The 17,811-nt window shown below is 40.3% G+C and overlaps 1 protein-coding gene across 1 annotated transcript in view; it reads left to right on the top strand.

Moving 5' to 3' along the window:
- The first annotated feature begins 6,889 nt into the window (after nucleotides 1-6,889).
- col7a1 (collagen, type VII, alpha 1) overlaps nucleotides 6,890-17,811 on the top strand; it is a 69,535-nt gene continuing 58,613 nt past the window's right edge. The window contains exons 1-10 of the mRNA XM_080462636.1: nucleotides 6,890-7,319; nucleotides 12,926-12,998; nucleotides 13,130-13,310; nucleotides 13,393-13,549; nucleotides 13,656-13,749; nucleotides 13,871-14,029; nucleotides 14,114-14,271; nucleotides 15,638-15,767; nucleotides 15,864-15,983; nucleotides 17,040-17,195. Of these exons, the coding sequence (XP_080318762.1) occupies nucleotides 12,935-12,998; nucleotides 13,130-13,310; nucleotides 13,393-13,549; nucleotides 13,656-13,749; nucleotides 13,871-14,029; nucleotides 14,114-14,271; nucleotides 15,638-15,767; nucleotides 15,864-15,983; nucleotides 17,040-17,195 (1,219 nt within the window). The 5' untranslated portion in view covers nucleotides 6,890-7,319; nucleotides 12,926-12,934. The remainder of the gene's footprint in view (nucleotides 7,320-12,925; nucleotides 12,999-13,129; nucleotides 13,311-13,392; nucleotides 13,550-13,655; nucleotides 13,750-13,870; nucleotides 14,030-14,113; nucleotides 14,272-15,637; nucleotides 15,768-15,863; nucleotides 15,984-17,039; nucleotides 17,196-17,811) is intronic.

The following is a 17,811-nucleotide window of genomic DNA, read 5'->3' as shown; positions in this document are numbered from 1 at the left end:
TCATTGCATTTCCTTTGCAGGTTAGCGAGAACGCATTATAATTATTTAGTAAATGAACTTGGACCGTCAAAAAAAGCAGTCAAAGTCTTGATGTTTTGAATATTTAGTGGGTGAAGACGTCATGTACGAGTCATTAAATTGTTTGCTTTGAGAAAACTCTGGTACATCTGACAGCAATGAAAAGCTTGAAGTCAGAATATGTTTTGAACCACATGATTAACAGTTGGATCCTGTTCATCGGCTCAAGTGTTCTCTTTTGTAAAATTCGGATTTTCTGTTTCTTTGCACATGTTAAAGTGACTCTGACAGTATTGGAAATCAAGCGCAGTCATTGTATAGGAGGAACTGTAGAACCACCCATGGAGGAGCACATTGGTATTGCATGACATGACATATCAAAACATGATGTGACAAGAAAATTTTTCTTTTAAGGGATGCATATTCTATGCTCTTTGAAGTTATCAGTCGAACACTATTTGCTTTCAGTAATTATTTCTGCCGAAAGATGAATGAATGAGTAGACATGCCACCTTGCATTTGGCACTTTGCTTCATTGCACATTTTGATTCTGTTTCTGTCAGACATGTGTTGTGTCTATTGTGTCCATGTGTACTGCATGCGTGCAAGTGTCTGTCATCATACGCCGACCATAACTTCGACACACAACAGAACTTTCAGATGTTCAGTCTCATCTGGTTTCTTTTCACACGCATAAGTTATAATGAGATTGTGTGACTCCCACATCCTTTTTGTTGTATGATTTAGATTCGTCTTTTAAAAAGACATCATAAATATTTGAAATTGATAACACACAATATTTAATTTGAAATATGGAAAACCAAACACTTTCAGGGAAGCAGATTTCTTATTTTTTTTACTCTCTAAAATCACCTTCAGAGGTTTCCCCTTATTGACAGTAAATCCACAGTAAGTCGCATTAAAAAACTGAACCAACAAGAGAAAAAGGAAATTTTGCTCTGTTTAAAATATGTAAGATTAAAGTAATGCCAGCTTTTGGCACTGGGCTAGTTCCAGTAAAGAAAGTCCCATTTTCCAGTTTTCAGTGTTCACATGATAATATTACAATCAATAAGGTTGTGTCCTGATGTGCTGGGTGACCGATATCGATGACCTATATCAATCAAGACAGAGGTGAGATGACGCTAAAGGGGTATCATTGTTCACACTACATTTCTGCAGATTTGATGCTGCCATTGCCTTGTTTTTCTTCCTGTCATCATATCTAGCAATTATTGTAAACTTTGATATTAAGGTTTATATTTACATAAGGCAAGTCTGTTACACTGACCTGTCGAGAGAGAACGTTACTAATATAGGGCTCTGAATACGAGCAAAAATAGGATGGAAACTATTTGTTTGTGTCCACACCAATTCCATTTCTTGAGTTACACCAGAAATGCTGCCATATTGGGTAACGTCTGACCTGCTCCTGGGAGCGCTCTGAAACCTCCCACTTTTCCATTGAGAAGCTCTCTGTTCTCGCAGTGAAGACAGGAGGAGTGACTGGCTGCAATATATTGTGGTACAATGTAGTATCACAAGAGTTACTTACACTATACTGCGTTTGTTTTTACATAAACATGTTTTTATTATTATAGCATTATTTTTAATAACTAAGCATCTGTTAATTGCACCAATAATATCCTTCTACATTATGAAGATAGTGGCAGATTCAAATGGAAAAATGATGTTGTATGGGGAAATCTCCATTTTTTCAATTAACTCAATACAGACACTGGCTCTACAGACGCTGATTATCTAGTAACGGATGTTGACATGAGTGACACAAGTAGAAAGTCAAGTGACTGTCATGTGGCATGTTTTGATATTATTCCGTTATATTATTGGTTAGTGATGAGTACATTTTCCAAAATCATAGACTACGTTTAGCTTATTGAGGAGAAGTTGATTACAAAGAACCAGACTCAGAGGTGGCGACTTTTCTACTGCCCTGGATGGAGGTCAGAGGTTAGGAAGAGAGGAAAGGATAGGATACAGACCGAGAGCGACAAAGGTATTAACATGTTGACATCAAACAGCAGGATTATCAAATGTTGGAGGCTTGATGAAAAAACATCCATCTCCTAGCAATCTAAACCTACAGGAGCTTGAATAGAAAATAATCTGGTGACGTGAGCCTGCACAGACTATAACCTTCATCAGCCAGGAGAGTTTAAAGCCTGATCTTAAAAGCAGAGACTGTGCTCGCTTTGTAAACTGAACCAGTGAGCTGGCTCAAGATGAGAGGAGCCCGATAACTTCCTGTTATATTCTTAGAAACTCTAGGAGCCTTCAGTAAACCAGTAAACCTCTTTGTGAATGACGTTTTCTGCTGGGACAATGTGATACCAACAGCTTTTTAAGATATTATGGTTGTTAAAAATGGAATATGTCCAAAGAACATTTTATAATAATGTATTCTAGATTGTGCATGATTTCATAAAAAAACCAAAAAACAATATAATATAAATCTCATATTTCCTGCTTCTTGATGCCAGTACTGTCACTGCGGCACTTCCAATCATCTGGAGACTTTCTGAAGAGCTATTTGGACAACCTGATAAAAGGGAATTACAATAGTAATTCTCAAACAATTGCCAGATTACGTTTTCAGCAGAAATGAAAATGCCTGAAGCTTCAGTTTTTTGTAGAAATGAAAAGAATCATTAAATTAAAATAAAATATTTGAGTTTACTGATTTCAGCCACGCAAAGAAAATGCGGATATATAAATTGAATTAAACATCAGGTCTTCGTACACTGATATGACCTTAGCTGTGTTCGCTTGCCTCGGCACGTTTAATATTTATTTAGCTTCTTCCTCCTCTCTACTGGATCCGCTTTCCTCTGTAATAGAATTATGAGAGCAGGTCACTGTGCTATTAGTCACCTGGACAGGTGGTATTTCGTGGGAAAGCTGCAGGCAACTGTGGATCATAATGTGAGCGCATAGCTGCATGTGCACCATCTTCCTCTCCAGAAATAGGTGAGGCAGCCCACAAATTCCTGCTTTGTGATGAGGTAAGCCACTACCTCTTCATATTCCTTTGGCTTAACCAGACTCAGGTCAAAATCTTCCTTCAGCAAACACATGCACACTGAGATTTGGCTCTTCGTCAGACACCACGGACCCAAGCGGATTTGTACTCTTGTCACCAGTCTGCACTCAGACATGTAAACACTGAAAAACACCAAATCCACTCACACAATAGTTTGTTGAAAAAGGTGAAAGAGAAAATGACTCTCCACCGGAAGAAGCGTTGCATTCTGCCGTAATCGCTTCAATCCCCCGCGCTGCATGGCACACATCTTTGGCTCCAGTTAAAATAAGATTACGATGTGGAACAAACAGGGAGGGAGGAGAAAGATCAGTGTCAATCACAAGGAAGCCAGAGAAAACAAACAATGTATGTGAATGTTTGGTTTCTCTGCATACCTCTTCTCAAAATAAAATAAAATGAAAGGATAAAGAACAGTCAGACCTTTTTTATTCCCCTATAGAGATATCAGCAGTGATTATTCAATCCTGGGTGATATTCATAACTGTCTCTGAGCCGAACAGACATTGAAATGGTGATTAATCTTTTTTTAAAGTACCCAACTTCAACGCATCCCGTCATAAAACAGGTTGACGCTTGTTGATAGCAGCTTGCAAGTAGAGGTTCATATTTGAATTTACAAGCCGTCGTTCCCGCCTTCCTCGTGTCTGTTTTATAATGTGTGGTTCACTACGTCCTATAGCTCTGCTTTTTTTATTTGAACACTCCCTTCAGAAGTGAGAGGACGACAGAAATTGCTCACCAGAAATCAAAAAGCAGATGTGACGACACATCTGGATACATCCGCAGTGTGAAATACCTTGTGGACATATCAGAATCTAAAGAGTTGGTTCACAGGTTTCTTTCAAAAAGAATTTAGAATGGATCATTGGATGTGCAGGTTTTAGCACTTTCATCCTAACATATTAAACTTCTTATGTCAGCAAAATCTCCATTGTCTCCTGTCCACACCTAATGACTGTGATTAAAAACAGGAAAAAAAAAAAGTTGGAGATTGTTTTACTGTCTAGCTTTAGGTAAAAGTATCCAGAAGCTTTAAGCCAGATGCCCTCCACTTTAAACCGTAGGCTCTTTACTCTTGCTGTGTGGGTTTAGCAATGGAAGAGTGATACACACAAGATTATGCCAAATAAATTATGTTGAGGTGGGAGATCATGTGCCTCAAGTGCACACTGTGGCCATTCAGACCACAAGTCATCATGCCTCTATTGTCGCAAACCAAGAGAGTGTACAAAAACGGCCGTGTCAGGAGAACATACAGTCTGAAGCAGGAATGTCTTTTTATTAGTGCAGCATGCTGATGGGTTCAGTTTTGTTGGCCAGTTCAAAAAGAGCCAAAGCTGCACAACACATCTGCCTTGCACAGATTTGTTCAGTCTGCCTTCCAGCCTGCCTGTTTACACCAACTTCTGTCTCTCTCGCTCTCTAAAAGAATAAAAGAAACTGAGCTTTAATTCTGTGGCTCAGAAACAATGAACGCAAACAAACATACATCCATCTGAACAGCATATGTGCTGTTTGGGAAAAGCAGCGGTACACAAGCCATTGCTGTGACAAAACAGTGAGAGGTTTCATGTTATTGCACAACGTCGGTTTTCGGAGCCATTATAGGTGTTTGATAGCAAATAATGATGAATTCAATGCCAAGAATTTAGGGTGTATTCAAGTCTAATCCAGTGCTAAATCAAAACAATAACCTCTTCAGCCACAAAATGGTAAATAAACAGCATTTTTGAAGTGATGTTGACGCAGACATGATTACAAATGACAGTTTACAAAACTTCATGATAAAGTCAACATACAACACAGGCTGGGCAGACCAAAATACCACAGTCTCTCTTTGTATGTATAATTAGATTCTTAGCATTATTTACCTCAACAAAATGCTCCAAAGTGAATAGCCACTGTGATAATGTTAATAATAAATACACTACACTAAACATTAATAACAACGGGAAACATGGGAAGCTGGTCACTAAAACCTGGTAAGGAGTTTTAATTTGAGTTCAAGTGAATTATAGTGATTGAGCAGGAGAAAGAGAGGTGGGGTGTCATTTTTGGCAAGGAGATGAAAGAATCAGAGAACGTCTGTTGACTAACTCTAGCAGACTTCAATTATCAAATCCTACATCCACTCTCAAGAAAAATACAGTTTCTTTTGCAGAGAACTGAGTCTTTGTTTAAAATGGTAGGTTCATGGCTCCCATTTAAAATGGCTTTTCCATTTTTTTTTTTTTTAATTAACCTTTATCCTTAAAAATAGTGGGATATATATATATATATATATAGACACACACTCTATTGATATGATGAAAATCACAAAAATTGTAATTCCATCGTATATTTAGGACTCATCTACAGGCACTTGTAAATATATGTCTGAGTCCTGATGTCTTAAAAAGGTCCCAACAAAAATGTTCCTTCAACTTGCCTGACTCTTTTCTAAAACAGCTTCAAAAACATGGTGAAGACTTATGAGAAGACATGAGACTCATGAGGAATAAATTGTGGGCCAGAAATGTGGCATTTTAATGATTCAAGTGCCCAAAGCACGAATGAACTCTCAATGAGTGATTGGCTTCAATAATAACTTTAGATTTCTATGATCATATTCCCAGCAATTCTTTTACAAAAAATATATCACTGATAACCGTAAGACTATTGACTTAAGTGATTGTTTTCTATCTCTCTCACACGTGTGCCTGTGAACAGACCAAACGATAGTGCCGTAAATGTCAGCAATGTGGCGTAAAGATATGGATGACCTTTGGCGTTTAATCTAACTATGCGTGTCGATGCAAGCCGATGCAGGCCTACGTAAGAACGACATATAAGATGTGAGTTGTGCTTGATGTGACACATGCATTGAGGGAAACGTGAGCTATGGTTTTTCACCTCTGGTGAACTCAGGCAGCGACTCCTGATGAAGATCACTATGTTCAGCACCAGCAGAACAAGCCTGAGCTTCGCTTGAATTACAAGGATCAGAGAGGCTTTCTTGTCATTTTTTGCCTCAACTTCACACCATCCCTCTAGTCTCTTACCTTCCAGGGAAGAACAAGCATATGGTCCTCCTGAGCACCTTGGCACAAGTGGCTGAGATCAGTGAGTACCAGGACAGGAATCCTGGGCCACCCTGCGTTACAACCACAACAAAGGGAGGCAAAGTGAGCGGAAGTTACGGCTGCTGGAGGATGATTGCACATTGGCCCCTGGTCATTTTCCCTGGCTTCATCACTGGTCCTCATACAATGCTTTGTGATACAAAACAGGATCTATTGCATGATATCTAGTGTGGGGGGGGGGGGGGGGGGAGCAGCTGGGAAAGACACGTGTTTAGTCACCTCACACATTCAAGGGAGTGTTGCCACTGTCCAAGCACCTTTAATTTTGTTTTTATATAGAGGATGTGGCTCCAGGCGTTGGCATCCAATATCGACTTTGATTTCTCTTTCTGTGCATGCCTGAGCAATGGTTTAAGAATACTCATTTTGGTTATATATAAGTTTTAAGACACGTGAAGTATATATTTTTGCCGATATGGTGATTGATTAAAAAAAAATGTATTTCCTTAAATATTCAATTACTTCCATACAGAAACGTGTGCTTTTAGTTGTTATCCTCAGCTACGTTGAGCAAATGTGTGTGTTTAATCCCAGGTTTCATTGTTCAAACAAAAGGCTTTTGTTTTGTTTTTTTAAGCTGGAAAAAGTTATTTCAGCAGACCAACGTGAAGTCACGTGACCGCGCGTCCACTCTCACCTGGAAGCAAGACGTGTTGATTGGACCTGGCGCTCCCGGACCAGCTGCACATGGGGGGGACTCTCAGTCAGCAAGCAGGGAGGGACATGAGGCAGAGAGAAAGAAAAGAAAAAAAAACTCGAGCAGAAAGAGAGAGCTCACCACTACCCTTCAGGCATCCCAACAAGTCTGGACTGCTCTGCTGCTGCTGCTGCTTGTGTTCAGACTGAGCAGAGCGAGGAAAGCCTCAGGAATCAGAAAGTGCGCTCCCAGTCCTGACAGCTCCCTGCGGAGATGCGGCCACAGCACTGCGGCTTCTGAGCTCCACGGTGGATGACAGTGGCGCTTGGCTTCGACCTGTGACCGTGGACACACTGGACACTGACAAGTCTTGCCTGTGTGGACACGACTTGCACGGAGAGCTCTGGCTGGATATGCCACAGGTGGAAAGGTGTGGAGCGGCAGGCTGCAGCCCGGTGCGCGGAGCAGGAACCCCCAGGTAACATCAGGCAAAAGCGGCCACTGGGAGAGAGAACTCTCTCTTTCACTGCTGATTTGCAAAAACTACTATATGACTTAGTCTGCAGTCTTTGAGGATTTATTTACATTTAGCATATTTATATATAGTTAAAGTTATAGTTATATATATATATATATATATATATATATAGTTATAGTCAGGACACCAGTCCTCGGCTTATTGCTTTGCCCACAGGAAAAAGATTCGCCGTTGACAAGACCAGGCAGGGCATTTATCACCTCGTGTTATAATGACAACATCTGTTTGACAAATATTCTGACCCAAAAATAAAGAAATAAAACCTAAACCCTCATATATAGTGTAAATATGTCACTCTCTTGTAATTACTGAATGTACTCGTTTTCATTACACGCCAGTACAACAGGGTTGACCTGAGGTGAACTTAATGAGAAGGCATAATTTCATCCTGATGCTTCACTGCTCGCCTCTGCCAGTTGGTCTCTCTTGATTTCACTTGTCTGTTCTACTTCTGGTGTCTTTGGTGTGGTTTGGCACACATCGTGGCAAAAATCCCCTGGAAAAATAAAAAGATTGAGAAAGGCTGACTTTTCCTCTCTGCTTCACCTTCACCCTTTTCACATTCCCTGTCCTCTTTTCATTCACTACATTGTTGTGGCCTTGGTGAAGTTTTTTGGCGTACCACTCTGGACTGATCCCATGTGTGTCATCTAGGAGGTCGACTGCTGTTGCTATTCAATATACAGGTATTTGTCAGAAAAAAATTTTTTTTACTGTTCTAAATTTGGAAGACCTTCAGAGCTCTGTGAGGACAAGTTTCTCAATGGTTTAATCAATAATGCTGAGTAACTGTGTTTGCTTTGGACTGCACCAGCTGAAATGAACGCTTTTGGAATTTGACTTGACTTTGTCCATTCATGCCTTTGAGTGCGAAGGATAACCCTTTCATGACGCTTTCAGACATTTTCTTGATTTGTTCCATCTGGCTTCTGTTAATGTTAATATAAAGCTTGTGACATACTTAAATAAAAGGATAAGATGAGAGCTTCTTTTGAAACTTGTGCCAACAAAAGGTCAGAGAAGCCTTTTCTAATCCTGTTGTTTTGAGTACTTTTGTTTGGTTTGTTTGGAAATCCATCATTGTCGGAAGTGAAAATGCTGAACTTGACCTGTGAAGTCAGATGTGCATGCATCTCTTGTTTTTTTTTATTCCCACCAGCCCCTGAGAACCGGTAGTCACACACACACAATCTTGGCTCTTAGTAATTCATTGTGACATCTCACTTTTCTTTGACCTCTTGGTCCAATTGTCCAGGCATGTCATTCTCTGTCCCTTTGATAGATGGAGGGGGGGGTCTTGCACAATCCTGTACTCTGTCACACTGAAGTGGCCTGTGGCCCGCCACCCCCCAGGGAGAATGGCATTTCTGCTGGACCACAACTCTGTGATCTTGCTGAGCTTTTGGAAAGGACAGTTAAGTCTCTATACAGCATCCACCAAAATCTCAGGAGGAGTCCTCTTTTATCCCTAATAAGTCTTTTTTCTTTTTTTTTTTGTCACTGCTGTTCCAGACTTTGTTTTTTCTTCCTTATAATCCACCACTGGATCCTGTCTAGGGTTGCTTTGGGGAGCACTTTGTGTCTGTGTCTTTGACCTTTTAACCCCACCGGATTGGTTCAATTCCCAGGTGGAGAGTGGTAGGTGTGGCTTTATGCCAGATACGTCATAAATTAAAAATACCAGGTGTAAAAGCCACTCCAACACCTAATAGTATTTTATTCTCTGAACAAAAATGATTATTGGACATGAATCATTACAACAATCCGAATGAGGCCTGGTCAACATTATTCAAGAATATGAACCAGCAGCTTTGCAGACACACACGGATTAGGTTAAAGTCTGGAAATAGAAAAGGGTTTGTGGGCGTTTGGTAGGAGTGGGCGGAAGAGGAAGAAGGAAGAATGATTGAGCTATTTTTGATGCTTTCAATGTTTAGAACTGCTGTTAGTCGTCATTTGGTGTTTTTAATTACCTTGGCATCTCTGGAGGGGTTCAGTCGCTATCTGCACAGTTCTGACTGTGTCAGAATAAGCACACTATGTTGAGACTGTGGTCCCAACACCTGGCCTAACCAGAAATTAAGATTGCATTATTAGATTTCATACAGGAAAGAGAAAAATAACACGATGCAGTTTATAAGTCGTTAATGGTACATAATTTCATTTTATAGGTGTAAAAGTTCAAAAATAAACGCCTTTAATGTTGAGCGGAAAAGAGGATTACATTTGGAACTTATTAAGCTTTATGTGTTTGCTGCTTGTTTGTGACAAAAAAAAGGCTGTTGGGTTTGTGGGCTCCACGTCTTTCTTGTGAAACAAATATTCATGGGGAATTGGGACCTTGTGGCTTCAGGCAGTGTCTGAAGGTTTGAAATAGCACAAGGGGTAACCAGTCCTGGGGTCTGTCACAGGTTATGGATTCCGTTAAAGTTACTAGGTTATTTTCCAATTTTGCTGCATAGTATGGGGTCCGTTGTCTGGGTGAAAGATTTTAGAAAAACCAAGGTCCTATTTTCACTTTTTTGACTATATTCAGTTACAGTGTCTCACATTTCATGTCAAAACATTGATTTTCATACTAATTTAGCGAGCAACATAATTGATCTTGAGGTGAGCTTTGGATTTGCTTATAGGTTTGATTTTGACTTCAAAACAAACCTGATTACCACATTCATTTGTGTCTCTTTGCAGTCATGCCGTGCCAAACTATCAGCAGAAATAGCAGAAGGTAGACACTATTAAAGTTGTAAACTAACCCAAAACGGAAAACTTAATTAATCTTCTTTTTTTTTTTTTTATCTCCTGCTCTTGTTGTAAGAGGCAACAGGTTCTGTTTATGATGATGACTGATATTGGTAATTGAGTGTGTAGGCTGTAATTGCTGTTCTGGTAGCAGAATTAAAAGCAGTGACCTTGGAAGTCATGAAACCACAACAAAGTGGTAGACCTTCTTAAAGGAGTTTTTCTGTCAGCGTGTATTGGCTACAGCTGTTTTTCATGTTGGTTTGCCCTGACAAGGATCTCCAACTGTCAGTCTGGTTTCAGTCAGTGTGTCAGGAAAACACCATCAATGAACCCAGCCAGGTTCCAGACGACGTTAAGTGTCCTTACATACTTATACAGGCGGTCTGGCGATGCCCCGTTGATCCCTCATATACATATGGTTTCTTTGACTTAAATGGTTTGTCATGGTTTTGTTCATTACATTGTGTGTGAAGTCAGGTCCCATAGCTCTTCAGAGACTATAAGAGGATTTTTTTCCCTTTGGCTTAACATCTGTCAGCTATTTTCAGAAGCTTCTGTGCCGTGCAATGCCGTAGTAAAAAGGTGAATGTCAGTGAAGATTTTACTGAAAACCAATACTGCATGTCCATGAAGGGTTTTTCCTTAAATAATGAAAGCCGACTTTGGTGGTTATTGTCATGACCTGAAACAAAAAAGAGCGTGACAGTGTGACGCAGTGGACACAAATAGCTTCAGACAGCGTGGTCAGATTTTCTGTTTTCAACGAACCGGTTCAATTCTTTTCAGATAAGAACACATTGTTCATGAGGATCAGACATCTGCCTTCCAGACATCCAATATACCAAGGACAGATACAGAGAAAACATACGTAAAAAAAAATACCTCATGTTCCAACTGTTTGACCTTGGATGACGTCTGAGAAAGAATTATATAACTAAGAGGGAGCACTGACCACACAGGAGGGTAGTGGTTAACACATTGAGAACATTTACAGTTTAATTTCTGGCTTGAAGGTCTTTCTCGGGCATTAAAGGGTTTCCTCCCACAGTCCAAAGACTTGCATATTAGATTAATTGCTGTTTCAGAATTAAATATAGGCGTGAATAAGAAAGTGTGATTATCAGTATCTCTGTGTTTGCCCTGTAATAGACACACAACCCGTCCATTATACACTCTGGCTTTTGTACATTTTAGGTTGGTATTGGCTCAAGCCACGAGCAAACCCTAACATACAGTTTATCTTCATCATCATTTCAGCTTTTTCAAATCACCGTGCCTATACAACATATTTTTCTCTCGCGTGATTAATAATGGCTTTTTGGGGTTATGCCAACTTAGAGGAAAGGCAACTTGTAAGAAAAAAACTTTTACTGTAAAGGTGGCAGATTGATATGTTGACTTTATTTCCAATTAAAGTTTAGTTGTTTCTTGCGTCTGGCATCTCGGCCCTGCTGTAGTTAGCACTCCCGCAACAATACCCACCTTCGTTTGCAGGATTCAGGCTTTTCTGTGTAAGAATTGTGTTTTCCCTTTGTATACTTTGGCTTCCTTCTACAATCCAAAAGACATCCTTGTTAGATTAATAGAAATGTTTCCACTATGACTGTTTATCCTGTGACGGACTGACGACTTGTCCAAGTTTCCCTGCCTTTTATCCAGAGTCAAGTAGGATAGGCTTCATTCCCCTGTGACGCAAGTTTGAAGAAACAAAAATGTGAATAAAAATGATTCGATAGTAGAGGTTTTGATGTATATTTGTGATTCTTTTAATTGCAATGGTAATTGCCATATCTGTAACAATATTTCAGTTTTTAGGTAATCTGAAATGCTACTATCAGGGCTTTATCAAGAACAGCAAAGCTATATGTTATTGATACAGATTTTGTTTCTGATTGAAATAGAAACCACATCATGTTCACAATGACAGAAATGTCACTAGATAAAAGATTAAAAGTGAGGCAACTTTGTGCTTCAAGGGTTAAAATGACTGAATAGTAAATACTGAATAGCAATTTTAACCCCTGACAGAGAGCAATAAACAAGCTGCAAGCCAATCCACTTGCTGAAGATTTGATGGCATTGGAAGCAAGCATTTAATAATTCTAATCATCCATCCGTCCACTTATTCAGAGTCGAGGGGTGCTGTAGCTGATCCCAGCTCACTATGTATAAACAAAGAGTTAAATGTCTCACTTATTACCTCTCATTAGCCACTCAAAGGTTTTTTGTTGTTGTTGTGTATGCTTATGACATAAATAGTACATCATAAATGAAGTGACAATATACCACTACATATTCAATATATATACTCTCTAGTTTAGTTTTCAGAGTACTTCTACAGAGCTGATGCGTGAAGCGTCCGAGAGTGCACCGTCCAAACAGAATTTGGACGGTTAATAATCAAAGACACCGTCAGAGGGATTCTTAGAAGAGGAAAACATGCTGAGAGTAATGAGGCTGGCTGACTGAATATCAAAGATGCTAGGTGGGTCGGAACAGGTACAGACAGGAACAATGAGAAGAAATGTAAGGAAACAGTCTGACAAATAACAAGGCTGAACTCCTCTCAAATTAGGCTGAGGAACACGTACATGTTTGTATGCAGCTGAATCAGAGGTGCCACGATCATGTGACCTGTAATTCTTTATATAATATTTAGCCTATAAATAATATATTCACACAAGGATGAGCAGACATTTGAACAAAAACCACATAACTTCCAAAGTTTATCATGTATTCTGTTTGTTTCGTGCCCTGGTCATTTTCTTTCCTCAATCATTTCATCTACCCTCTGTGTCCAGGTTGTGAAGATGTGGCGCTGGATTTTCACTCTGACGGTCCTGCTGTCATCCATAAAACCAGCTAAAGCTCAGGGTAAGTTTCTTCCCTTCATGCAGCTTTCGTTCACTTCCAGACGATTCTCAGAAACGTAATGTGTTTCTGCTAATGTGAAATGAAAGGTTTTTGCATTCACATGCTCAATTGCGATATCCATCCCTTTTCAGGCCGGTGTAATAATGTGCAAGCAGCAGATATTGTGTTTCTGGTGGACGGGTCTTCCAGTATTGGGCGAGCCAACTTCCTGCAGGTGAAGAGCTTCATGGCTGGGATTGTGAAGCCTTTTGCCAACTCTGTCAGTGATTCAGGGATTCGGTTTGGGACAATACAGTACAGTGACACCTCAAGGTGACTGGCAAGCACGATATGGACCTCACCACTTTACCGCAGATGTAGAAATACATAATCATGTTCGTTTCTGTTCTTCCAGAGTTGAGTTTACCTTCACCACTTACCTGAATGGCACTGAGCTCATCGACGCTGTACAGAATCTAAACTACAAAAGTGGCAACACACGCACCGGCGCTGGTCTCAAGTTTGTGGCCGATAACTTCTTCAACCCTTCGTCCAGTCGAGATGTGCCAAAGGTCCGAGTAGCAGCTCGACTATGGTTGTCATGGATATATAAAAACATTTATTATGGAACTCTTGTGTTTTTCTAAATCTGTCTTTGCATCCACCCCAAACATCCAGATCACCATCCTGATCACAGATGGCAGGTCACAGGACAGCGTGCAGGAGCCAGCACAGAAGCTACGCAGTCAGGGAGTGCATGTTTTTGCAGTCGGTATGTGTCTTATCTGCAGTTTTTCTTTCCCTGCTTGGAACTGTTTTTGAGTTCCGTTTTAAATTGATGAAATCGGCTAATATTTTTGCCAACTTCTTTTTTTTAATTTGTTTTCTTTCAGGCATAAAAAGTGCAGACAGGAATGAATTGGCTCAGATTTCTTCTCAACCCAGTAGTGATTTCACATCCTTTGTTGGGGACTTCAAACTGCTGATCACACTCCTTCCACTTGTCAGCCCTCGTGTTTGTTCCAAAGCAGGAGGAGTCTATGCTAGCGATGGTATGTGGGGTTATTGTGATTAAATGTCAAAACAAAAAAAGAACAGCCAAATGTATTCTCTCCTCTCCTCTCTTCTCCTCTCAGAGGCATTTTCTGGCCCGTCTAACATCCAGTTCACAGGCCAGACAGCCGATTCTCTCAGGTTTCGTTGGAACGCTGCAGGGGGGCCTGTCAGTGGTTACGTGGTCCAGTATGTACCACTTTCTGGCCTCGGTCAGCCACTCACATCAGAAATGCGTCAGGTGAGTCCATGGCTTAAAGGACGGCGTTGATAAGCATCTGCGCATCAATACATTCAAATCATCTCAGGCAGAGGGCCTTTAATGGGCGGTGCATAAAGAGCTTCCCTGGTTGCAGCTGCACTACATCAGCTTTCAATCTCTGGGAAGAAATTTTGATAACAAGAAATAAGGAGTGGTTAAAAGTATAATTTATTAAAACATCCATTCATACAAATTTGAGTGATTTATGTTAAAGGAAACTATAGAAAAGAATTGAAATGCTTTAAGTTCAAGTGCACACTTTTCGTGTAAAGATGGATACAAACTGCAAAAAAAAATTTAATTAGATTTTTGGAGAATATATTTTTATTTGGTTGGGACAAAATACTTAATCAGAAACTCAAATGCTGAACTTCTCAGTAGTCCTCATCGGGTTTTCTCAGCAGTCACGTTGCTTTCTGTTTGCGAATCAAGATGTAAACTACTAGGATCGATTCCCTTCCATCTTTGTCACAATTCTTCTTATTCTTCTTATTACATGCTGTGTGAACTTTGTGAATTTGTTGGAAAGGTGTTGGTATCTTTATCTTTAACCTTGTCTATTGGCACAAGGTTCAGTCTACTTCTCTCTACAAATTATTAGTCTATGTTTGATTGAGACAAGTTATACAAATAATTGTACTTCCACACTGCCTCTGCCAGCTGCTTCTCAAAATTACCCGTTGTAATACAACCTTGTGCTCCAGCGAAAAAATGGAAATGAGAACCTTTGTGCTTTTTCCCATTAATCAAGCCCATTTTCTGACCAATCACAGAGTAGTTGTCAGACACCACTCAAGAAAAAAAAAAAAGTTTCACAGTTGTGTCAAGAGCAAGCTGCCATATCAGGGAGTAAGAAAAAACAATAAAAGACATTCACAATAACATCTCTTCCTGTGAAAAACATCAGGAAGGCTGGCGTTGAAACAAAAATAGCTATTTGATCTGAGACTAAGATTGTGTCGTGTGAGAGTTGGGTATGTTGGAGGGCTACAATGTGGTTCAAACTCTGGGGGGGGGGGGGGCTCATCCTTCCAACACTTTGAAAACGCAGTTAAGTAGACTGAAGAAGTGTAATTGCAGTTTTAGAGTCCAAAGTGAGTCCTGCTTTGCGAGAGAGACATGTGCACTCAGGCTGGGTATAAACATGTCTAATGGGTGGATCGTCTTTATGTAGACACGGGAGAGATTAAACTGTGGCAAAGCAAAGGCTGAAACTTTTTCTTGAGAACCCTGGCAGGTACACTGATAATGAAAGAATGCCATCGGCTATTTTTTTCCCCCTCACACTCTTTGCTTAAACTTGTTTTAAGGTATTAAGATTTACAAAGTTTACTTGTCCCTGCAGGAGACTCAAGCTGCCAATCAAAGGACTTTCACTGCCCGAGAGCTGAGGTCAGGAACAGACTATCTTGTGACTATCATTGCCCAGTATCCCAATAGTGTTGGAGAGTCTACCTCTGCCAAGCAGCGGACGAGTGAGTAAAAAGTGAAGGACTCAAATGTCAGCCAAGAGACATCACCCCCCCCAGAAAAATGTGTCATTTGCCACATTGTTCTTGTCTTTTGCTTAGGGTCCCTGCCGGGTGTTTCCAGTCTACGCTTGGCCCAGGCAGGCTTCTTTTCTCTCTCTGTGGGATGGGATCAGCCTTCTTCTGCCATTCAAGGATACAGACTCACCTATGGACCACGAGGTTAGATGCACGCATATGTTTTCTTCTATTTTCCTTCAGATTTTCCTCCTCTCATTTCTTGCAATGCAACAAGCTTGCATGCCATCCGTGATCTTAACATAAAATCATGAAAGAGACCTTTTGGTTGACTATCATGTCAGAATCCTCTTGTCAGAAAAATCAATCTTGGCAGATTGAGAGATTACAATGGAGATAAGGTAGAAAAAGCGGCTATACTAGTCAATAACTGTTAACTTGTTGCTGGCAAGTTGGAACCTTGTCAAGAATGTGCAGCAGTCTGAGTTGAGTATGATGAACATAAGCTCCTCTAACGCCTCACTTCCCCCAGGCTTCAGCTGTCAGGGAGAATTTTTATTGCCCGATCATTACCTAAAATATCAAATACATGTTATCGTCACCGGTTGTGAAGCTAGGCACACTGTGAAAACCTTTACTTATGTCATGAATTGGCAGTAATTTTGTCCCTACATTTATAGAGACAGGGTGTGTCAGGTCTGGGGTGTTCATGCCGTGATTCAGAGGAGGAGGAAAATGGCCCCTGAGGGCTGATAGAGACACTTTCTCTCATCAAACATTTGTCTGAAGAGCCAATTTTTTTTTTTTTTTTACTAGAAGAATCTCACACCGAGTTCTGCTGCTGACTAGTTAGGGTTCACACCCTGCAACCTTTCGACAATGTAGGTCCTGTAATGAGAGGTGTGACGTTTGTGCCTTCAAGCTTTGATCAACTGTACATGTTTGACAGCAAAATGTCAAAGTGAATATAGAAACATTCTGTTCACGACATACATACAGACAGACAGACAAAAAATGGATTGCCTTGCTCAAAATTCAATAATTTTATGAACAGCTGGCAGGCTTCCATATACAGTATACACTGTGTGCTAAATTGCGATTCAAGTCAAAACCCAATAAAATATAATTCTGCACGTTTGCACCTTGCCTATTAATTCTCTTTGATGACTCACTTGACTGTGTAATTTGCTTTTGATGCACTAAATGGTCTCCCACATATCCTTCCTGTTTGCTCTGTCTGTCTGTTGTCTGGAAGAGTAGGTCAGCCAGCAGCCCAACTCAAGGAGCAGTCGCTCTCTGCAGACTCCACATCTGTCACTTTGGAGTCTCTTCAGGCTGACACAGAGTACGTCATCAGCCTCTACCCTTTGTTTCCCCGAAACTCTGGATCCCCGTCCGTTCTCAACGCCCGCACATGTGAGTCCATTTTTAATACTTCTTGTCCCGACATGTACTGTCATTTGGTAATGAATGCTTCTAATGGGATCTTAATCTTGAGTCATAATTTAAAATTGTGGTAATTTGACAACAATGGGAGACAATATTGGTTCTTTGTGTGTAATGACACCACCGCTGTCTTGAATGGAATGAAAACTAATTGCTATTTTGAAATTCATGAGGTTTACACAGGCATGTTACGCTTACCTTTTATGCATCTGGAAAGTTGCAGAGTTGCTTTCACCTTCTGCTTTACTTACTGAGGACAGTGCTCCCTTTAACACTGTACAGTAGCTGAAATCGTTGTCTTCAGCAGCTCTGTGACCATTCACTAAACTTCTGTTTACTGGAGGAATTTTAAGATGTCCAACAAACTATAGTTACTTCATATATTTATAACACATGTCTGCTTCAGCTAATTTGTCACAGCGAAATGTATTTTACTTATATACAGCATTATACTCCTCTGCCAATCGGAAATTGCTCTGCATGGTCTTTGACATTCACTTATTCTCGCAGCTGCCATACAAGTTGCTCCACACCATTGGGGGAAATTTGGGTCAATGTCTTGCCCAAGGATCTTTTAACACATGGT

This window comes from Lipophrys pholis (assembly GCF_963383615.2).
Source record: "Lipophrys pholis genome assembly, chromosome: 4".
In the NCBI taxonomy this organism is placed as follows: domain Eukaryota; kingdom Metazoa; phylum Chordata; class Actinopteri; order Blenniiformes; family Blenniidae; genus Lipophrys; species Lipophrys pholis.
Note: the sequence above shows the minus strand (reverse complement) of the source record. Positions and strands in the feature narration are given on the sequence as shown.